This window comes from Psittacula echo (genome assembly GCF_963264785.1).
Source record: "Psittacula echo genome assembly, chromosome: 7".
NCBI classification, from domain to species: domain Eukaryota; kingdom Metazoa; phylum Chordata; class Aves; order Psittaciformes; family Psittacidae; genus Psittacula; species Psittacula echo.
The window spans coordinates 45,349,743-45,369,160 of NC_137740.1; the positions used below are offsets into that span (position 1 = coordinate 45,349,743).

The following is a 19,418-nucleotide window of genomic DNA, read 5'->3' on the forward strand; positions in this document are numbered from 1 at the left end:
GGGAAGTTCAGGTTAGATATAAGCAAGAAGTTCTTTACTGTGTAAGGAAGAAGTTCTTTACTGTGAGGGTGGTGAGGCACTGGAACTGGTTGCCCAAAGAAGCTGTAAATGCTTCATCCCTGGAAGTGTCCAAGGCCAGGTTGGACAGAGCCTTGGGTGACATGAGGTGTCCCTGTCCATGGCAGGCATCATGGAACTAGCTGACCTTAAGGTCCTTTCCAACCCAAACCATTCTATGATTCTATATACTTGATACTAAAGGCAGGATTTGTGAAGATGATAGAATATTGAAGTGCCTAAGAGCTAAAAAATAATCTAACAGAGCAGGAGTCCAGAAGCTGTGAGAAGCTGTTTTGGTCAGCTGTAAAGAAGGCAGTTTTACTTTAAGGGTCTCGTGAGGTAAAAGAACTGCAAAATGGTCATGCATGACTAGTGGATTACCTAGTGATGTAGGGACACCAGAAAACATAACTTGAGAAATTATCATTCAATCTCCATAGCAATGTAGCATATCAGTAAGTGTGGATCATGTTTTTAAAGACTTTTTTTTCTTTAAAGGGAAATCAAGGGCAAAAAGGAGAAAAAGGAAATTCAGTGTATGTTTCACATTTTGGAAAAGGACCTCCAGTAAGTATATGATTGTGAAAATCGTATCTTGTAGGAAAGCATTCGTGGCAAATGTAATTTTTCCATTACTCCTCATGCTGTAATAAAGCTTTGTGCAAAAAAGAAATATTAAAAGCAAATGTACAACTGGAACAGATAGCTTGTTACCTTAATAGCTATAAAAAGTTAGAAAATACCCACAAAAAGCTTGTAATGATTCATTTGCAAAATGATTGCTGTTACAGGGAGATAGAGGTGATCCTGGACCCCCTGGCATGCCTGTAAGTACAGTCAGTGGGTTCTATAAATGCTTCTTGTCTTGAAGATCTTTAAAATTTTCTTTCTTAGTACAATAACAAAATATTGGGGTTTCTCCCTGCCTGCTTTATATAGGAAAATTCCTGAATAAATTCTAACAAACATAGAGTCCCTATAGTCTGCCCCCATGACCAGTCCATGCTGGCTTAAAAGCAGCAGAAACAGACGATAACCATCTGTATTGAGCAGTTGTTGCTCTGGTGCTCACAGTTTGCAAAATATTTTCTCCATTAAATTCAGAATGTGTAGAGAGGTGACACCTTCTTCAACAGTATCTGGAGGATCTCCCAAGAACATATAGCATACACTAGCATATTTTGGCCATAAAAACATGTGAGAATGGAGAGTTTAATTTTGTTGCTGACTAACTCTCTTAATGGCTTTGGCTTCCTCTTCTTATGCCCTCTAAAAAATTATTCACTAATGAACTGTATCGAGTCCCCATACTGTAGCACAGTTACTGTAAAAGTATTCTTTCAATCAGTTGATAACATATAACTGCATTGTCCAGTATCTGTATAGTACAATCCAGAAACTGGTGCTGAGCTCTTGTGACAGTGAGGTATAAGAAGACAGTGACAGACATGGTATAAGCTTCAGACTGTGGTTGGAATGCAGTGGCTAGTAGACTGAGTCTAGGTGACACAGGCATTTTGGAGGGACTAGTTTTGTGGAGAGAAGGGTAAGCTCTTGGTATTTTCACAAACAGACTTTTTGCCATCTTTTGCAGGGACCTATAGGGTCGAGAGGTACACCGGGCCCGTCTGGATACCCAGGCCAACTAGGCTTGCCTGTAAGATCACCACAGTTACATAGCCTTCCATTTTTAGGGCATGCATAAATTCTGATTACCAATTTTAGAACTTGCCTTAATGTCAGTCAAAGCCTAGAAATAATTTCTGAGGCAGATGATAAAAAAATAGATTTTTGCCTTACCTTATGAGTTTGGAAGTTCAGGAATTGGAGCATATATTGTTCCTTCCCATGCCTGGGTGAACACATTTCATCTGGCAGTCTGTGGTCATGGAGGAATGCTGCTACTGCTTTCTCCTTATTCCCTTTCCCCAAGGCCACCTCGTGGGAGTCAGGAAAGTGGGAAGCCAGAGTTCAGCCCTCTTGAAAGCAGTGACCAGGTGAAGTAAATTGCAATTTCCTCATCTGAAGAGGATGCCTCTAGGTGCTGCTGGCAAGAGTATGTGATTTTCAGAGCAAAGCTGTCTAAATCAGACATACTAACTTGTTTGTCTTCATTCTCTTTTAAAGGGTATTCCGGGTTACCCTGGTTTGCCAGGCGAACAGGTAGGCTATGATTTTCCTGACATTGTTAGTAAAATAATAGATTAATTTTTACAAATATTTGAAATGTCCCTTATGGTTATTTGTTACAAAGTTTTTCAAAGGAGTTATTTGATTAAATGCTAATGTCAGCGTTTTCTGATTATCTTCAACCTGTGTACTTTTTCTGTCAATTAGGGAAATCCTGGTATTGGAGTGGATGGACAGAAGGGGGAGCCGGTAAGCAAACAAATATTATTAAATATATTATTGCTGTAGAATTAGAAGTATAACAGAGCCTTGCTGGATTTCCTGGAACCCATTCATGCACAGCTGTGTGCTCCCACTAATCATGTTAGAATGGAAGGAGAAGTAAAGTAAGTTATTGAATCAATTAATTCCGTGCAGAAGTGATTCCTTCAGTGAGCTGCATCAATCAAGACTCTTCTGGAGGTTTTGAAAAGCAACAATCAATATGCTACTTAGCATTTATATAGCAATTACCTTCTGTACGGACGCTGCCTAAATAATCAGAACACAACAGAACTCTCCAGTAACAGTGGCTGTACCAGACCAGTCACTGAATTTCATCTCTTGCCATGTCCAGCAACAGATGCTAAGGAAAGGGTTAAGAAAAGGAGAAGCACATAGTAATGCACATAGTAATAGTTCCTCTCCCAGTTTCCACCTATTAGCATACTCAGGACTTACAGAACTAATGAGGAATATGATTTTTCTTCTATGAATTTGTCCAGTGACAACTTGGAATTTATGCAAGTTTCTAACATGCACAAATTCCCATAGCAAATCAATAATTTCATCTTTGCATTCACAAAGCCTTGTGCTGAAGGGCTTCAGTTGGAAACATGAGAGACTGTGTGCACACAAGAGGTTTGCCAATCCTGTAGCTATTTCCACAGCATACTCAGACCAGGGGCCATGAGTACAGAGTTCTCGTGTATCTCTTTAGCCATGTTATTTTTAATGGTTGAAGATAATAGGAGGGGATTAGGATTGTCAGACTTGCTCATCTGGGAAGACAGTAAAAAGCCTTACAAATGGCAATACAAACCTTATATCTACAGTTATTAGTACAAGAACTTGTTCAATGAGTACAGAAATGTGTAATGCTGTAGTACATTAGGAAAACATGTTGAATCTCAGTGAAACATATGGAACAAAATGTCTCTCTGCTGTTCCTTTGACTTCGACAGGGTGACATTGGACTTCCTGGGCCACCTGGGTTACCACTGTTAGTTGGACCTCCTGGAGCTCAGCTCTTCAAAGGAGAAAAGGTGTTGTCTTCATATTTAACTGTGCTCAACTTGGCAAGTACAATCCTGTGATGTCATTTTTGCAAGGATTGCATAATACAAATCTTTCTTTCTGTAAGAAACTATCAGCTTCAGCAGAAATCAATCCTGTTGTTCAGCCCCCTTCCTACAGGCTTTCAGGAAGGACAGGCCTTGTGTACTTTAGCTCATGTCCTTGAGGGAAGACTGTCTTGATGCAGAAAGGAGGTACTGCCCTTGCTTGGGTTTCTTTCACTTTTTGTCATTAGCAAATCATATTTCAGTCATCTCAGGTAAAGTTGGTTACTCTACTATTGAATCTCTTCTGTGGTCCTTCACTAACACATATTTTGCAGACCTTTGGCAATTATTCTCTTTGAGATTTCTCCAACATAATATTTTGAACTATCAACGCTAACTCTTCTAGGCTTCCTTTTTAATATGAAAATTAATTGTGATTTTGTTGTCTATTTTTAATGCACGTTTCTGTTATTTACTGTAATAATTCAATATCACACCTACTGTAGCCACAATTGTGTACCTTAAAACATTATAATGTTTCTTTAAAAAGAACAGGAGTTACAAAAACTGCATTATGGAGCCTTATATTGAAGTCTCTTTGTCCTCAAGTCTGACTTGCTCAAATACACAAATTTAAAGGTGAATTTGGCCTTTCCAGCCCCTGCAGCTTCAACTCAGGGAAGTGACAAATTTAAGATACTGGATTTTAGGCTTAGATTATGCAAGTTATTGCTATGTACAGGTGTATGAGAAAGAGGAAAAGGACCAAAAGAATTTATGTAAACTCTCCATATTACTGCCAAGTGTGATATATGCTGCTGTGCAACACATGACGTGATCATGACTATGTAGCCAGCTATGCATCCCATTCAGATTGGGGCAGTGCACAAAAGTGTAGATTTAAGAATGTGAATACTTGCATCAAACTAAGTAGAGTAGCAAACAAAACGGAACTACTGTCGTGTATGCTTGTAGGAGCAAAGCCCTGATTAGCAGGTCCTTGCAAATGAAAAGATACATCTATCTCACTCCACAATCATTATTCTGGTTTGACAGAGTTAACAGAAATGAAGATCAGTACATAATTATTCTTTATGTTCTTATGTCTAGTACGCCTAGAGGAAGATGCTTAAGAAAATGCTATTTAACATTTATAATTCAGAGTAGGACTTAAAATAAGTTAGACAGCACATAGGAATGTCCTACAAATTAATATACACAAAAACTTTCCTTGTATACATAGGGCCAAAAAGGACTACCTGGGGTAACAGGACACAGAGGGCCACGTGGACCCAAAGTAAGTAATGTGATTTTTTAATTTTTCTCGTTATGCTGGCAAAGTCCTTTTAAAGCTCAAGGTGATGGAAATAAAAACAGCATTTGCATTGTGAAATTTACTCACCACCTAAATCAGTGTGAATGCAAAAAAATTTCAAAAACCTTTCAAAAACCTTTGAGTCTGTTTTAAAGGTACCTACTGAACGTTGCCTGATAGCAAAAGGTCAGTGGTGTTTCCAGTTGGGCTATTGACACATAACAGATGGGGACTGTGAAGAAGATAGAAGCACAGATTATTTTTTATCAAGAAAAATAGAGAAGATCTCTGTGTTCTTAATGGAGCATGATGTATGTTTCCCTAAGTATGTTAGGGAAGGACTTTCACTTCAGATTATGGAAGTGCACAGGCACGAAACTACCAGGTCTCAGAAAAACAGAAGATAATTTGGGACTAAAGAATGAATATAATTGATGTTAAAAAAATATTTAGCTTTGTAGGCAGAAGAAATTGGAAGCCTGAACATCACATTCTGAGTTCTAAGTCTAGAACATTTTCAGAAATTTATCTTCCATCATAAAACGACCACTGCTACTTAGCACTGGAAAACAGACAAAACCAATCTTTTTATATCAGATTTACTTTGAAAAATATGGACTTTATATGCATGGTCCATTACTAGCTGTCCGTGTAGATAATAGCATACTTTTTAGTTATAAGCAGGACCTTAGAAATTGATGCATCCCAAAAGATGCCCAGAGCTTTGCTACATAGGCCTGATAGCAGTACTGTATGACGTAAGCCCCAGTGGCTGTGCCTAGCAAGTGCAATGAGATCCATTAACCTAATACATATATGACTTAACATACACAAAGACTAAAATTTCTGGCAAACTTCACCAAACATCTTGCTGAAACGAAGTATTTTGAATGCTTCAGGGTGTACTTGGGATTGGAGAAAAGGGTGAAAAAGGCATTCCTGGATTCCCTGGATTGCGGGTAAGGAAGTTGTGGAATAAATTACTTCACAAATTCACTATAATTAGGTTCATAATATATTTGGAAATTTAAGCTTACATTTCTAAGAAAGATTTTAAGTACCTTTAAAACTAATTTGTCATACTTTCTTTATAGAATATTTAGGAGTCCTGCCCTGGGACTCACCCTGTCCCATACTTAAACATAAGGTCATACAGACTTTCTGTTCTCAGAAAGAAAATAAATCATCGAGGTTATCCTCTAAATATTTAGAACTGCACTAAGCTTCTATGCTTACTGTACTAACACAGTAATTTTAATGTATTCCATACGTGTTGATGTCAGGTTTTTACATCAGCTTGTGCTTGATTTGCATAACACTGCTGATATGGAACAACATGTCCAGTACGGTACTGGGTGCAATATGATAACAAATTAGGTGAAGACCTGTCTGGTTTATTTTGGTCTATAGTTCAAATTCATACTCACCTCTCATATAAAGTATTTGCAAAAACTTTGCAAAGTTTTTGGAAAAATATCCTAAGTAATGATTTTCTAAGGAACACTGACTGCTCAGCAGTTCTGAATAGGTGTAATTCTGAATAAGCTTTTATTGTTTTAGCTTGCTTTCTACTTGCTTTTATCAGGGTGATCCTGGTTCTTATGGACCTGCAGGTTCTCCTGGAATGAAGGTAAGAACACATGAAGTATAAGCATCTCCCTAAGCAGTAGGATCAGTGAGATTTGTTTTTTTTGTGGATTTGTGCAGATTTGGAATTTCTGCATACCTGACAGCTGACACTGCATTCCTTCCTTTCTCTCCTGCTACCTGTGATCACTGAATTTGTATGAACTCTTTGTCTTTGAATTACTTTCTGAAATTTGGCTGAATTGGCTAATGGGATCTGAAGTTGGAAGCAGGAGGAAAAGCCAGTGGGACATGCATACAGCATAATAGAATATGCAGCATGTTAACTTTATTTACCATGGCGACATTGTTTGTGTAATTTTGTGTTATATGCATATTTGGTTCATTTTTATGGCTCAAAAAATTCCAGGTTTGCTGTTCAGTCTACTAAATTTTAAGTTAGCAGCTTGAAACATCTTACTGGAATGAAGAACAACAGGTGTAGGTACACAGATCTCCATCTTGCCCTTTTTCCTAGCTCCTTTCCCCAGCTCATTTTCAAATCTAGTTAAGGTAATGATCATGCTATTCATAAATCAAATTAATGTACAGATATTTGCATGTAGACTTGTGTTCCGGGTGACTTTTATCCGCAAAATTATTTTTACTTTGATTTTTTAACAACTGTCTACTTAGAGAGTTTGAATACTCGATAGATGAATATATTAGTAGATCGTAAAAGGAAAGGAGGAGCTGATGTGCAGCTGCTTTCCATGCAATAATAGTGTAAGAGGGTCATTCAGCAGATAGCAATACTATTTCAGCTGTATTAAGCAGTCTGTAAGAATCTGCTGGTATGTATTCCAGCTAGTTCTGTGCCCCAGTTACACTGAATCCACTGACTGTTGTCTAAATAACCAATCCATGTTGTAGGGTTTTTGTTGTCTGTTTGTTGGTTGGTTTTTTTTGGGGAGGGAGGGGGCGGGAGCGAGAGGAGAGGAAGAGGGTGTTGGCTGTTTCTTGGGTTTGGTTTTTTACCAGAAGAGAGTCTATAAAACATACAAATCCATTTTCTGAAACAAAGTGTAGATGCTATTATAAGATGCCAGTATTATATGACTGCCTTGTAGGGTTTTGTTCAATTAATTATATATCTTAACAGATTACTCAAATGATATTTATGTGGTCCTTTCCAGGGGGAAACAGGATTTGCTGGGTTTCCTGGACAACCTGGCTACCCAGGCATACAGGTGAAAAAAACCCAAAAACCCAACACACACACGAGCATGCACGTGCGCACACACACTCCGCCATATAAATGCTAATAACTTCTCCCAAATGAGCCTGCTTATCAGACCTTTTCCTTCCATGCAGTAATAATTAAGTTTAAGATTTACTGTTTTCATGATAGTCATAATTACTCAACACTGAGGTAGTAAATAATGTAAGTAAATATTCCTGCTTGGTACATATAAGAGTGGGAATTCAATTTTGTGTACCTTAGGAATTGGTTAATCCCAGTTGCCAATAGCTTCTTTTAACTATACCAGTATAGCTATCTAATCCATAAACTGCAGCACTCTGCAAGTTATTCATGGTTGAGCTGCATTCCCCATAGACATATTGTAGTCAAAGGAACCTGCTATTTAGATAACAGTACAATCCTATGAACTTTGGTATATCAACTAGTATGACAGTTGGCACCTAATGAGGTGGCAAAATTTTATTCACGTGTTTGCTTACATGACTTAATGTATTTGCATATGTTCAACCTGTTCACATAAATAGTTTCTCCAAAATGCTTACCAGAATGAAAATTGGACTCCTTCAACACCTACTTTGTTTAAACATTTCCTACTTTTGCTCACTTAGATGACACTAGCCATTTTTTTTTTTACAATTCATGATGCTTTCCATTAGAGATTAGGAGTGTGTCATAACTGGGGATCTAAGCAGTAAAAGAGGGAAATATTTATCTGAAAAGTGCAGAAGAGATGCTTAATACAATTTCAGAAGACCCAGGTGCCAGTCTAGTGACATTTCAGGATATAAGTTTATGGAATCCTCTTCTGCAGGCTACAGAACTGATGATCATACTGTAATTCTGACTAACAACTAAAATTTGAATGATGGGAACTATTATATTTACTATGGGATCTACAATGCGAAAGCACATTCAGACTGAAAAAGACCAGTTTTGGATCCTACTCTAGAATGAGCAAAGGAGCAGTGAGTCTAGCCAGAGGAAGGTCTAGGGAATCACTGGGATAGGGTCCAAGTGCTCAGCAGTATATAAGCAAGAGCAGAAGTGAAACGCTGCAATGAGGAAGGTGGGTGGCAGGATCATCAGTAGAGACAGCAAAGTTGAAAAAGCTCATCATGAAAGTTATTACCACAGTACAGAGGACAAAACCACCATTGCAGAAATTGTGACACTAATGAACTTGGCTCTAAATATTCTCAAATACAAAAGTCAAGAAGTGTTTATTTCCCTCTGAAATAGTCTTTATGGAAAGCTGTGTATGAAATAGTAACTTTTCTTAAAGCACAATTACTTACACCTGTGAAATGAAAGAAATGACGCTTGAGATTTGAGCAACCTCTGTTATGAAGGTTAAAATTGAAACACACTTCATAGTCTGTGATGACAAAGGCAGTAACCTGTGGCTAGTGCAGACTTGCCCTAACTAGTATACTGTTAAAGACACAGCTGAAAGCAGACAAATAAAAAGCAATAAACAAGTTTTAAAGAAGCAGGTTTACAAATGAGAAATTACAAGCACATGGAGTAAATAAGTAAAAGTACAATAAAAACATTTGTTTTAGTCACAAGTGTACTTGTTTCAAAGTCAGAACCGGGGAAGGTGGGGGGCAGAAATTGCCCATGAATGTTCATTTTTCTCCCATTATCAGTTTCACAACAATGCGGGATCATTCAGATACTAATTAGAAACATTTCATGTCTTGTTTAAACACAAAAATCACTACAGTCCATTAGTCCCCAAAAGTACAATCACCTTGTCTTTTGTTGTTAAAAAATACTCACCTTGATGTGCATATTGTTTTAGTTGGAGGGATCTATAGCAAACTCGAGCAAGACATTGCATAGATAGAACAATGTATCCTTCAATCTTTGTTGATTAGTCCACACACTGAGTACCCATCTAGTAGCACTAAAAACAGTAAACAAACAAACAAACAAAAATATATTATACAAGGGAAAAGTTTAAATGCCTGCAGTAATGATTCAGAAAGATGAAATTACAATTGCTAATGCATTGAGCAAAAGAAAATGAATCAAGTGTAGACACAACTTTAAAAAAATCAGGTTCAGTCATATAGATACATCAAATCTGATTGCACAGATGCTGTCGTTTTGCTTTGGAAACAATGGGATAAATCTGATGATTCCTGAAAAGTGCAGATCTACCTAGACTGCATCAGCTGGTCATCTGGCCTCACCAGATGTTGCTTATGATCTGCTAAAAATCACATAAACTGGAGGAACAAGAATATAATTAAAAATCCTCCTGAGAATAGCCCATCATCACATAGATTTTCTGAAACAAACGTGTTCAAAGAGAATCTAAGATGCATTCATATTTAAGAGAAAAAGAATCAGGGCAAAACCAGTTGCATTCAAAGCAGACTCATCTTTAAAAAATATTAACTGCTGCTTAAAGCGAAGAATGGACTTCAAGGAACTGCTGGCATATCTTTTGATCCATAAGTCTGGAGGACATTGGCCATACTGAGTGGATCTTGAACATGAGCCAGCGACATGTCCTTGCTGCAAAGGCAGCTAATGATATCCTGGGCTGTGTTAGCAAAAGTATTGCCAGTAGGCAAGGGGAGGTGATACTTGCTCTCTATTCAGCACTGGTCTCCATCCTTACATATATTCTAAAGCTGTCTGGACATGGTCCTGGGCAATCAGCTCTAGGTGGTCTTGCTTGAGGAGGAGGGGTTGGACAAGATGACCTCCAGAGGTGCCTTCTAACCTCAACTGTTCTGTGATAAATATTAAAAAACACAAAATGCTTTCTTCAGACAAAATACAAGGGAAGATACGAGTCCTACTGAAATCACCCTGAGACCATTTGTGTCTGCTGCTAATGGAATGAGTCTCATTAAAATAATGAATGGTCTTTGCACAGGCAGTGCAAAATGTTCTTCACCATTGACATTACATAAAGCTATAGAAATTTACAGAGCAAATACAATGTTTAAGAGTTAATATCAGTAAAACTGATAAGTTTTGCAGCCCCAATTCTCCTTTTCTGTGTTTGTCTGTGTCCTAAAAGGCCCTGAACACCAGTCCCAGGAATGCAACCTCACTACGCAGTTCCCACATTCACATTCTTGTTTTTTCAGTTCCCATTTGCTGCAGTGAGCAGGGTTGATTCCTAATCTACAAAGCAAAAAGTCTAATACAATTTGCCACATAAAAGAATTCCTTAAAGTCCACTTCACTTGCAATTCTAAATATCAAAATCCAAGCTAATTTAGAAATCCTCCAAGCAGAAGTGATTTTCCCCGCCATTAGTATGCACTTTTACGTTTCCTGATGCAGACATATTAAACTTCTAAGAGCTTTAAGTATCTCTTACCATCAATAATATCTGTCAGACTGTAAAACCTCTTTTCTTAATGCTTATCTGTCATCATAGAAATAATTTCCAAATCCTCGTATAGAACTTTAAGGCAAATAATTACAGCCTGGTTGTTAAATCATAACATCTGAATAATATGGGTACTGATTTACTGTAACAGATTTGTCTTTACAATAAACGAATAAAATCAAATACAGCAGTCAAGTTCTGAAGAGTCAGATATATGCAATATTACTGGTTAGCCACTGGTATCTTGAAAGATAACAACTATTTGAAATAATTTTGCCTGGTTTTAAATGCTATAAAATGTCAAAATTGAGTTCCCAGGTGATATATATCACATGTTCCACCATTGCTGAAATTTTCAGTTACATGTTAGCATATTACCTATTTATCAGTAAAACTTATTGTTGGACTCTTACAGGGGGATCCAGGAGAAAAAGGCCCCCCAGGTCCTCCTGGAACTGTTGAAACTCCACTGCTTCCTATAAAAGGTTGTAGTTAGTTTTAATTAGTCTGTCTGCAATATAAAATGGCTAGGACATATTTTGCTAAAGTGTTTGAAAGTGACCATTGGGGATTCAAGGAACAAGATCCTAAAATGTTATCTTCCTAGTGGTCATATTCTATGTCTGTTTCTCACTGATCTTACTGGAACTACGTTAAGCATACAAGTTTCAGATTAAATGTTTGATGAAAGATCTTTATGCAGTCACAGCTGGGTCTTCAGGACTATCCCCAGTTATTAGATCTAAGCATATTTAAGAAAAAGCTATGAAAAGTATGAAAAACTGGCATTCCCATTGTAGTTTAGAATACCAATTTTCAAATTGCCAAGGCACAGATTTTAGACTACAGTTCAACTTTCTATTGCTTAGGAGGGGTAAAATCTGGAACTGGTACTCTCAACCGAATCACCTGTCAGTCTTATTACCTTCCTACCTAAATCTCACGTTGGGTTTTTATGTCCCAGCTCCCCTTATTCCCACCTTTATAACCTAATTGGTGAAAAGGTGTTTGGAAGTTCTTATTTCATAGCAATAGGCAGTGGGAAACAGCCAAGCCTGCTGCCTAAAAGAGAGCACTTTGAGACCCTGTACTGTAAAAACATTTTAACAGAGACCTTATCATAAATTATATTTCTAGTGAAGCAAATACTGATTGTGAACACAACCTCAGTACAGCAGAACTTCCCGATTACATAAAGGCCTCATCCAAAAATCAATTCAATTTGTTTTCCATCGGTTTCTGTGGGTTTCCAACCCATGAAACAAACCCATGCTTAATATTTCAAGTAACATTTAATTATGTGCCTTGTGAGTTTATACATTCTTCAGAAAAAGAGGCCTTTCGCACAATTGTTTGAGAATAGAACTGCTACCAATATTTTGTTTTTCCAAGTTAATGGAGCTCTTTATATCTGATGAGGGTTTTCTTTGTCACGATGTAATTAAAATTTTTAAATTTATTCCTTATATCAATTTTGGAAATACACTTTTTAAAATCTGGATGATTTCAACTGGGATGATCCTGAAATGACCTCTCTGGGTGCACTGCAGAACATGAAACGCACTTTTACTTTAAATGCTGTATGTAGTTGTTTTGTGAAAATACTTCTCTTGGCATTCTGAAATATGTAGCTCAGAGATGCTACTGCAGAGTGATGAAGAGTTAAAACCATGCCAACAAAATGGGCAGGAATCCGTAGAAAAACAACCAAATCCTCCCAGCTTAAAATTTAATTGTTACACATTTTAAAATATTCCATAAAGGCTAAAGTTACTGTACTTTACTTTTGTGTGGTTCCCAGTTATAATTTTGTTTGTGGTTCTATTTAGATTTTAGCTGACAATTGCAGAAGATGTTCAGTTCACATGTTTTTATAATTCCATTTAGGTCCACGAGGAGATCCTGGATTTCCAGGTCCTGCTGGTGAGACAGGGTCAATTGGACCTATTGGGCCTGCAGGCCTGCTGGGAACACCAGGAAATGATGGAACAAGTAAGAGAAGTAGAGGATAAAATGCGAACTATATACCAGTAGTAGAGAAAGCAACTAAAAGCAGCTAAGAAGAAACTGTTCTTTGTTCTTGCTTGATGTAGATCACCAACAGTAAGGATTTGAGCTCTACAGAGTTCAAGAAAAATTGAGAAAGTTGGGGCTGTTTAGCCTGGAGAAGAGAAGGCTGCGTGGAGACCTCAGAGCAGCCTTCCAGTATCTGAAGGGGGCCTACAAGGATGCTGGGGAGGGACTATTCATCAGGCACTGTAGTGACCGGACAAAGGGTAACGGGTTCAAACTTAAACAGGGGAAGTTTAGATTGGATATAAGGAAGAAATTCTTTACTGTGAGAGTGGTGAGGCACTGGAATGGGTTGCCCAGGGAGGTTGTGAATGCTCCGTCCTTGGCGGTGTTCAAGGCCAGGTTGGATGAGGCCTTGGGTGACATGGTTTAGTGTGGGGTGTCCCTGCCCATGGCAGGGGGGTTGGAACTAGATGATCTTAAGGTCCTTTCCAACCCTAACTATTCTATGATTTCTATTTCTATGATTGAGTGGCCAAAAAGGAAACAAAATGTTCCAAACAGAACATGAGGAATTACTAGAAAAGGAAAAGAAGAAAAAGGATACTGCTGCCATGAACTGTAAATCCATGGCATGCCTGTATCTGGACTGCTGTGCTAAGAAATTCTATTCTCCATCTCAAAAAGATACAAAGGAAGGTGATGACGATGACTTTGCTCTATATAAGGAGCTAGAATAACTTGGGTGTCTGGAAAAGAGATAATGGAGAGAAGAAAAAGCATTTGAAGGTCTAAAGAAGGAGCCTCCTTTCCTGGGAAAAAACTAAAGATTTACATTTGTCTTTTTTTTTTTTTAATATATATAGAGACTATTCTTCATGACAGTTCTGAACAGCCTATCATGTCTTCCTTAATATCTTGTGGTAATAGTTAACATGAAACTGTATGTGCCATATAACAGAATTTTTTTTATAGGTCTGCCTGGCCTGCCAGGAGTAAGTGGGGCAGCAGGACCTCAAGGTTTTCAAGGTGACCCTGGTTCTCCTGGAACAGGTGAATCAATCTCAGGAAGATCTGGATTCCCTGGACCACCAGGCCTACCAGGACAACCAGGAAGACAAGGCTTACCTGGACCACCCAGTATGTTCGACAGCAATTTATATGGGAAGAATATCATTCTGCATATATTAATGGATTCATTGATTTTGTTGGTCCTACAAAAAACGTAAAGGTGAAATTTTGACAGACACATCAAACTTAACATGTGATGTAGAAAATGTTTTTCCTATTAGTTTTTGATCAGTGAGATTTCAAGATTTTCAAAGTTTTGTGCATGATTCAAACCCACAAAGTAACATACATATAATAAATCCCTAAAATATACCACCTGAGGTTAAAATCACAGCAAACTGTGGAGGAAACCCAAATTAGCATCCTTTAGTAAAGAAAACAGGACTCACAAAGTTCTGAAGTAGTTCTGAAGGGAAGAAGTAGTGGTGATGAAAAACCAGCACATTAGCATCAACTCTAGCCAGACTGATTCTTACAGTCTGATCTATAAGCAATGATTTGTAAAGCATTTCATAAGATCCTCTACCTTTTCATGTGAGGATAACAGGATAAGGAAGTGGAGAACACATGGCCTAAGCTGTGGAAAGAGTCAACCTGATTTATACTAGCTTTACAATTTATTTTTTCAAAGGTGTGATCTGTACTGACAGAGGGATCCCTGGAGAACCTGGAATAAAAGGTCAGATGGGCCTTCCAGGAAGAAAAGGGGAAAAAGGAGAAAAGGGTAAGTATGCCTGGAGAGCAACAATCTGAGACCTTTGCCAGGTGTATCAGACCTGAATTTGCAAGAAGTTTCTTAACTTGGAGGATAAGGCCCATCAAAGTGTAGAATTAAACGGCCTGTTGGCACTAGGGCATCTAAGTCAGTAGAGCAACTATGCTGTCAGTGCAGCAACTATTCAGCTGTAAAAAACTATTCAACTGTAAAAAAAGACTGATATGCTTCATTCCTTTGAAGGCCATAATGAGAAAACAGTGGTCTGTGCACTATTCACACAAAATAAAAGGTCAGTATTATTTTTTTTGTGCATTAATTTTGCAACTGTTTCAATGTAATTTTGATACTTTCATGTAGGAAATCAAGGGCTCTGCTCATGTAGTGCTGGTCCTCCTGGTCCACGTGGTATGCAAGGACTTCCAGGTACTCAAGGAAGGAAAGGAAATATGGGATACCCTGGAAGAGATGGAGAAAAGGGTGACCCAGGCTTATCTGGTGCAATGGGGTCACCAGGGCTTCCTGTGAGTAGTTTTTGTGAGCTTCAGTAAATGAGTAACATCAAGTTACCACTTACACAGAAGGCATTTAAGCAGAGTGGCGGAGGAACTGCCCTGGAAAACTATCTGAAATTTTTATCTATTTTTGTTTATTATAGGCATGCTGAAAGATGTGTTTTATTAGCTTCTGTCTGATTTCCCTTGCAGCAGTGAGCAGAGTTTTACACTGAGGGACAGAATCCCATGCTGCGTTTGTGGGGTGGTGAAGAGGCTTAGGAAAGCTGGTGAATGGGCATCTTGTTTTGTTTTGACTTGTTTTTCTTTTAGTTTTGAATACCCATTGTTTTTCTTGAAAACACAGAAGATGCACAGATTGCTCCAATGCAGATGATTTTTTCAGTTATTTCAAAGGAAAGCATTTCCAGCAAAACCTAATCAAGGCAAAGAATTTGCATAATGCCAGCAGGTCAAGATGGATTTTATGTCAACATCCGCTGGGGGCTGTGCAGAGTCTGAAGAAAAAGGAACCCCTTTTTCAAGCATTTCAAGTCATTTTTTAGTTCCTTTTTTTAGAAAATTAATGTAAAAGCTTAATTTATTTGGTGTGTTTATTTTATGAGGCAGAGCATCTACAATTATGATAGGTAAACAGCACTCTGCTTGGAAAACTCAGAGCACAAATCAGCATAAACATCTAGAAAATAAATTCTTTTTCCCTCTAAACCTGTCAAGTCATAGATTCTGCTATGAAATTTCTTACTGGCAACTCTGCAGGCTTTCTCTCAGCAAAAAAGCAACACTTACCTGCTTCATTCTGGGAGGACAGCCTCATCTGGCAGTCACCATGCTCCAGAGATTACCTTCTGTGTAGCCTCGGTGGATTGTGCGATGAGGTCTGCAGTGGGAAGAGTTTATGAACCATTTGTAACTTTATATGCTTGCATTTAAAGCCACAGCTGTATACAGACATGGACACAATTATTCTAGCATTACAGTTTCTTTTGCACATTTGGTGGAGTCAGGCTGAAAAGGCCAGAGGCCATTACATACCTCTTTACAGATGTCAAAAGAGATAAGCATTTCTTTTTGGCATGCTACTGTATTTGGTCTGTTTGTGGGAAAACAATGCACGAACAAGAGAGATCTCAAATTTTCCTCTTAATCCCCACATTGATTCCTTGCTGGAGATAACTGGCAATTTTATGGTTTTTGTCAATTGCAAGGGGCCACCTGGTTCTGCTGGACAACATGGTGAAAAAGGAGAGAAGGGTGATCCAGGAAGAGTTAGAATAAGAGGTAAACACATGTTTCATCATTAGCATTTTTGTTTCCTATAAACTGCCTGAGCAATACTGTGGGACAACCATATTCATCTACTCTAATAAAGTTATTCGTTTAGTAAATTACTGAAGCCTAGAGGTCATGTATATCTAAACTGCTTTCTTGGTACAATCTTATTCATTTTCTTCTTGCTAAACACAAGATCAACAGAGTGTTATGTGCTTTTTACTGTATGTCTGAGCTGTAAAACAATTTTAACAGCTTGTTATTAATGCTAAGAAATGACTTTACATGTCACATGATTGATAATCAGGGTCTTTTAGACCTTTAGGGCTTGTATAGCAAAGACTAAGCAGAATACAGTTATTGTGAAAGCAAAAGAAATATTGTACAGCAGCCACCTCTTGAAGTGCCATATGCCAGTAAGCCTAACTGTTATCTCAACTAAAACCACCAACATCCTCCTTGGGAAAAACTCAAAATCTCAATGGCTATCCAGATTCCTGTTCCTAATTCTAAAAATTACCCTTGACCAGGCATTGAAGAGAAACAATAGGCCACCAGTTGCACAACTGAAATTCTTGCAATTAAACAGATCAAAACCTCTCTGCAGTTATGGTTATAATTTGCAAAAGCAAAAGAAACGGAGAACAGCAAAGTACAACAATCTGATGGCAAAACTTAGTTAGAAATGCTAAATTAATTATTCAGACAAAAGATTGTCCATCTTATTGTTTGTGAAAAGTTAGCTTAGCTCTGGATGCCTGTGTTTGTTTACAGATGTTGGAGCAGGGCAAAACATTTGCTGTTTATTTGCAAAGCATTTCTTGACACAGCAAAATGAATCTTTGAGTTAGAATATTTTTATTGTCCTTTATGTAAAAATTACATTTTCTTAAATATCAGTGCAAGAGAAATGTAGGGGTAAATAAAATTAAAAACCAGGACAACCCTTGTGGGAATATCAATTCAAATATTCTGCATCATATGGCATCGCTATATCTTAATTTCAGTGAAATTAAGAACAAAACTGAGTGATTTGAGTAACAAAATATTTTCACTCTGTATATAGCGTGAACAAAAGCCACATTCTTTTGGTGTCTGTAAACAAGTCTTTACAGACAGACCTGTTGTTCCACGAAGTGTCCAACTACATACTGCCTTCCTGAGAACTTGAAATTGTCATACTGATGTGATGAATGGTTACCCCTTTACCTGAGCAAAATTACCTCTCCCCCTCCCCCCTAAATTTGCTGCAATTATTACACCACTTTTTCTTGGTTTTTCTTTTTTTAATTATTTTAAGGAACAAAGGGTGAAAGAGGTCCTGCTGGGGTTCCAGGATTTCCAGGTCAAAGAGGTAATGATGGCCAAGATGGGGAACTAGGATTGCCTGGGGAAAAAGGAGCTGAGGTACATTTGCCTTTCTCAGATTTTTTATTTTTTTTTTCATTTCAGTTAACATTATGTTATGAAAGGGCCAGCTACTTAATGAAAAGTACCATTTTATTGCAAATTCCTAGCACATTAATTACTTTTATCATTATATGTTAGCCTAGACCAAAAATCATAGGTTTTGTCAGTTGAAAATTTCCTTGGAAGTATTACTGTTTATTTTGGTATTCCTGAATGTAACTTTTGCATACTCTGTGCCAATATTATGGGATCAGGAAGAACTAAAAAACCACAAAACTCTACCCTTTGTTCCTATTGACTCTGAATATTTAAAATTACTACTATCATCCATGTCACTTAATTGTAGAAGACTGGTTTCTCTAGATAATTGTCTAACATGGCTTTTGATAATCAAAGAGAGGAAAGAAATTAGGTCTTGTTATTTCTTATCAACAATGTCTTTCTTTAAGGGTGATTCTGGAGTACCACTACGAGGTGATAAAGGATTCCCTGGGGTCCCAGGCCTTCCTGGGGTAAAAGGACAAATGGGATTGCCTGGTTTGGGGTTTCCTGGCCCTCCAGGAGTCAGAGGCAGCCATGGAGACTTTGGTGATACTGGTAATATTGGGCCACCTGGTCCAAAGGGCCAGAAAGGTAATGTGAATGTTTACATTAAGAACAAAATAACAAAACACATGTTTGATAGCATCCATCACAGTTTCATATGTATTCTATACAGTGTCACTCATTTATAGTGAAAATCGATTTTGGCAAGCTCAGTGGTCCTGTGAATTATGGCCACTGAAAGGTACAATACTGTCAGCATTTAGCAACAGATACTAGTGAGAATATGAATTGCTAGAGGCCTTAAGCCTGCAAAGTGCCACTCAGAGTGCACACTGTCAGAGGGATTATTTTCTGGAGTGAAGAGTATTCCTGAGTGTAAGCGTTTGCAAGGCAATGTTTTTTTGCTGAAGGAGCAGGAAGATACAGCTGACACTTCAAGCTTGGTCTGTCTGGTTTTGTTTTTTTTAAATCCCTACCAAAATTAGAAATAAAAAGAAATCTATACTGATAGCAATACAAATGAACAAGAAACATACATAGAATTGAGATGAAAATATTTTTTTCTCATAAGAGAATCTATCATGAAGACAAATTTCTGCGACAAGTAAAAAAAAAAAATCTTCATCTTAACAGAACACAGCTGTATTTGAATCATTACCAATATTCTATACAAAATAAGTGTAAAAACTATATTTTAAGATCCTCCATCAAACCTTAAGTAACGTGCAAATAGCAATGTGCATAAAAGTCCCTTCTCTTTGCCTTTGTACATCTAGATGGTTACTTCCACAGGACTATTACAGTAAATGTTCAGACTCCATTTATTCTAAAACTAAATATGTCACTTTCTTTCTACCTCTT

The 19,418-nt window shown here is 37.7% G+C and overlaps 1 protein-coding gene across 1 annotated transcript in view; it reads left to right on the top strand.

The window, feature by feature from the left end:
• Window positions 1-19,418, top strand: part of COL4A4 (collagen type IV alpha 4 chain) — a gene marked incomplete at both ends in the record, with an annotated part of 67,380 nt that overhangs the window by 20,973 nt on the left and 26,989 nt on the right. The window contains 18 exons of the mRNA XM_080623485.1: window positions 559-627; window positions 852-887; window positions 1,655-1,717; window positions 2,188-2,223; window positions 2,398-2,439; window positions 3,414-3,494; window positions 4,756-4,809; window positions 5,727-5,786; window positions 6,413-6,457; window positions 7,590-7,643; window positions 11,431-11,500; window positions 12,903-13,007; window positions 14,004-14,168; window positions 14,731-14,823; window positions 15,175-15,338; window positions 16,538-16,610; window positions 17,902-18,008; window positions 18,461-18,644. Coding sequence (XP_080479611.1) covers window positions 559-627; window positions 852-887; window positions 1,655-1,717; window positions 2,188-2,223; window positions 2,398-2,439; window positions 3,414-3,494; window positions 4,756-4,809; window positions 5,727-5,786; window positions 6,413-6,457; window positions 7,590-7,643; window positions 11,431-11,500; window positions 12,903-13,007; window positions 14,004-14,168; window positions 14,731-14,823; window positions 15,175-15,338; window positions 16,538-16,610; window positions 17,902-18,008; window positions 18,461-18,644 — 1,501 coding nt within the window. The remainder of the gene's footprint in view (window positions 1-558; window positions 628-851; window positions 888-1,654; window positions 1,718-2,187; window positions 2,224-2,397; window positions 2,440-3,413; window positions 3,495-4,755; window positions 4,810-5,726; window positions 5,787-6,412; window positions 6,458-7,589; window positions 7,644-11,430; window positions 11,501-12,902; window positions 13,008-14,003; window positions 14,169-14,730; window positions 14,824-15,174; window positions 15,339-16,537; window positions 16,611-17,901; window positions 18,009-18,460; window positions 18,645-19,418) is intronic.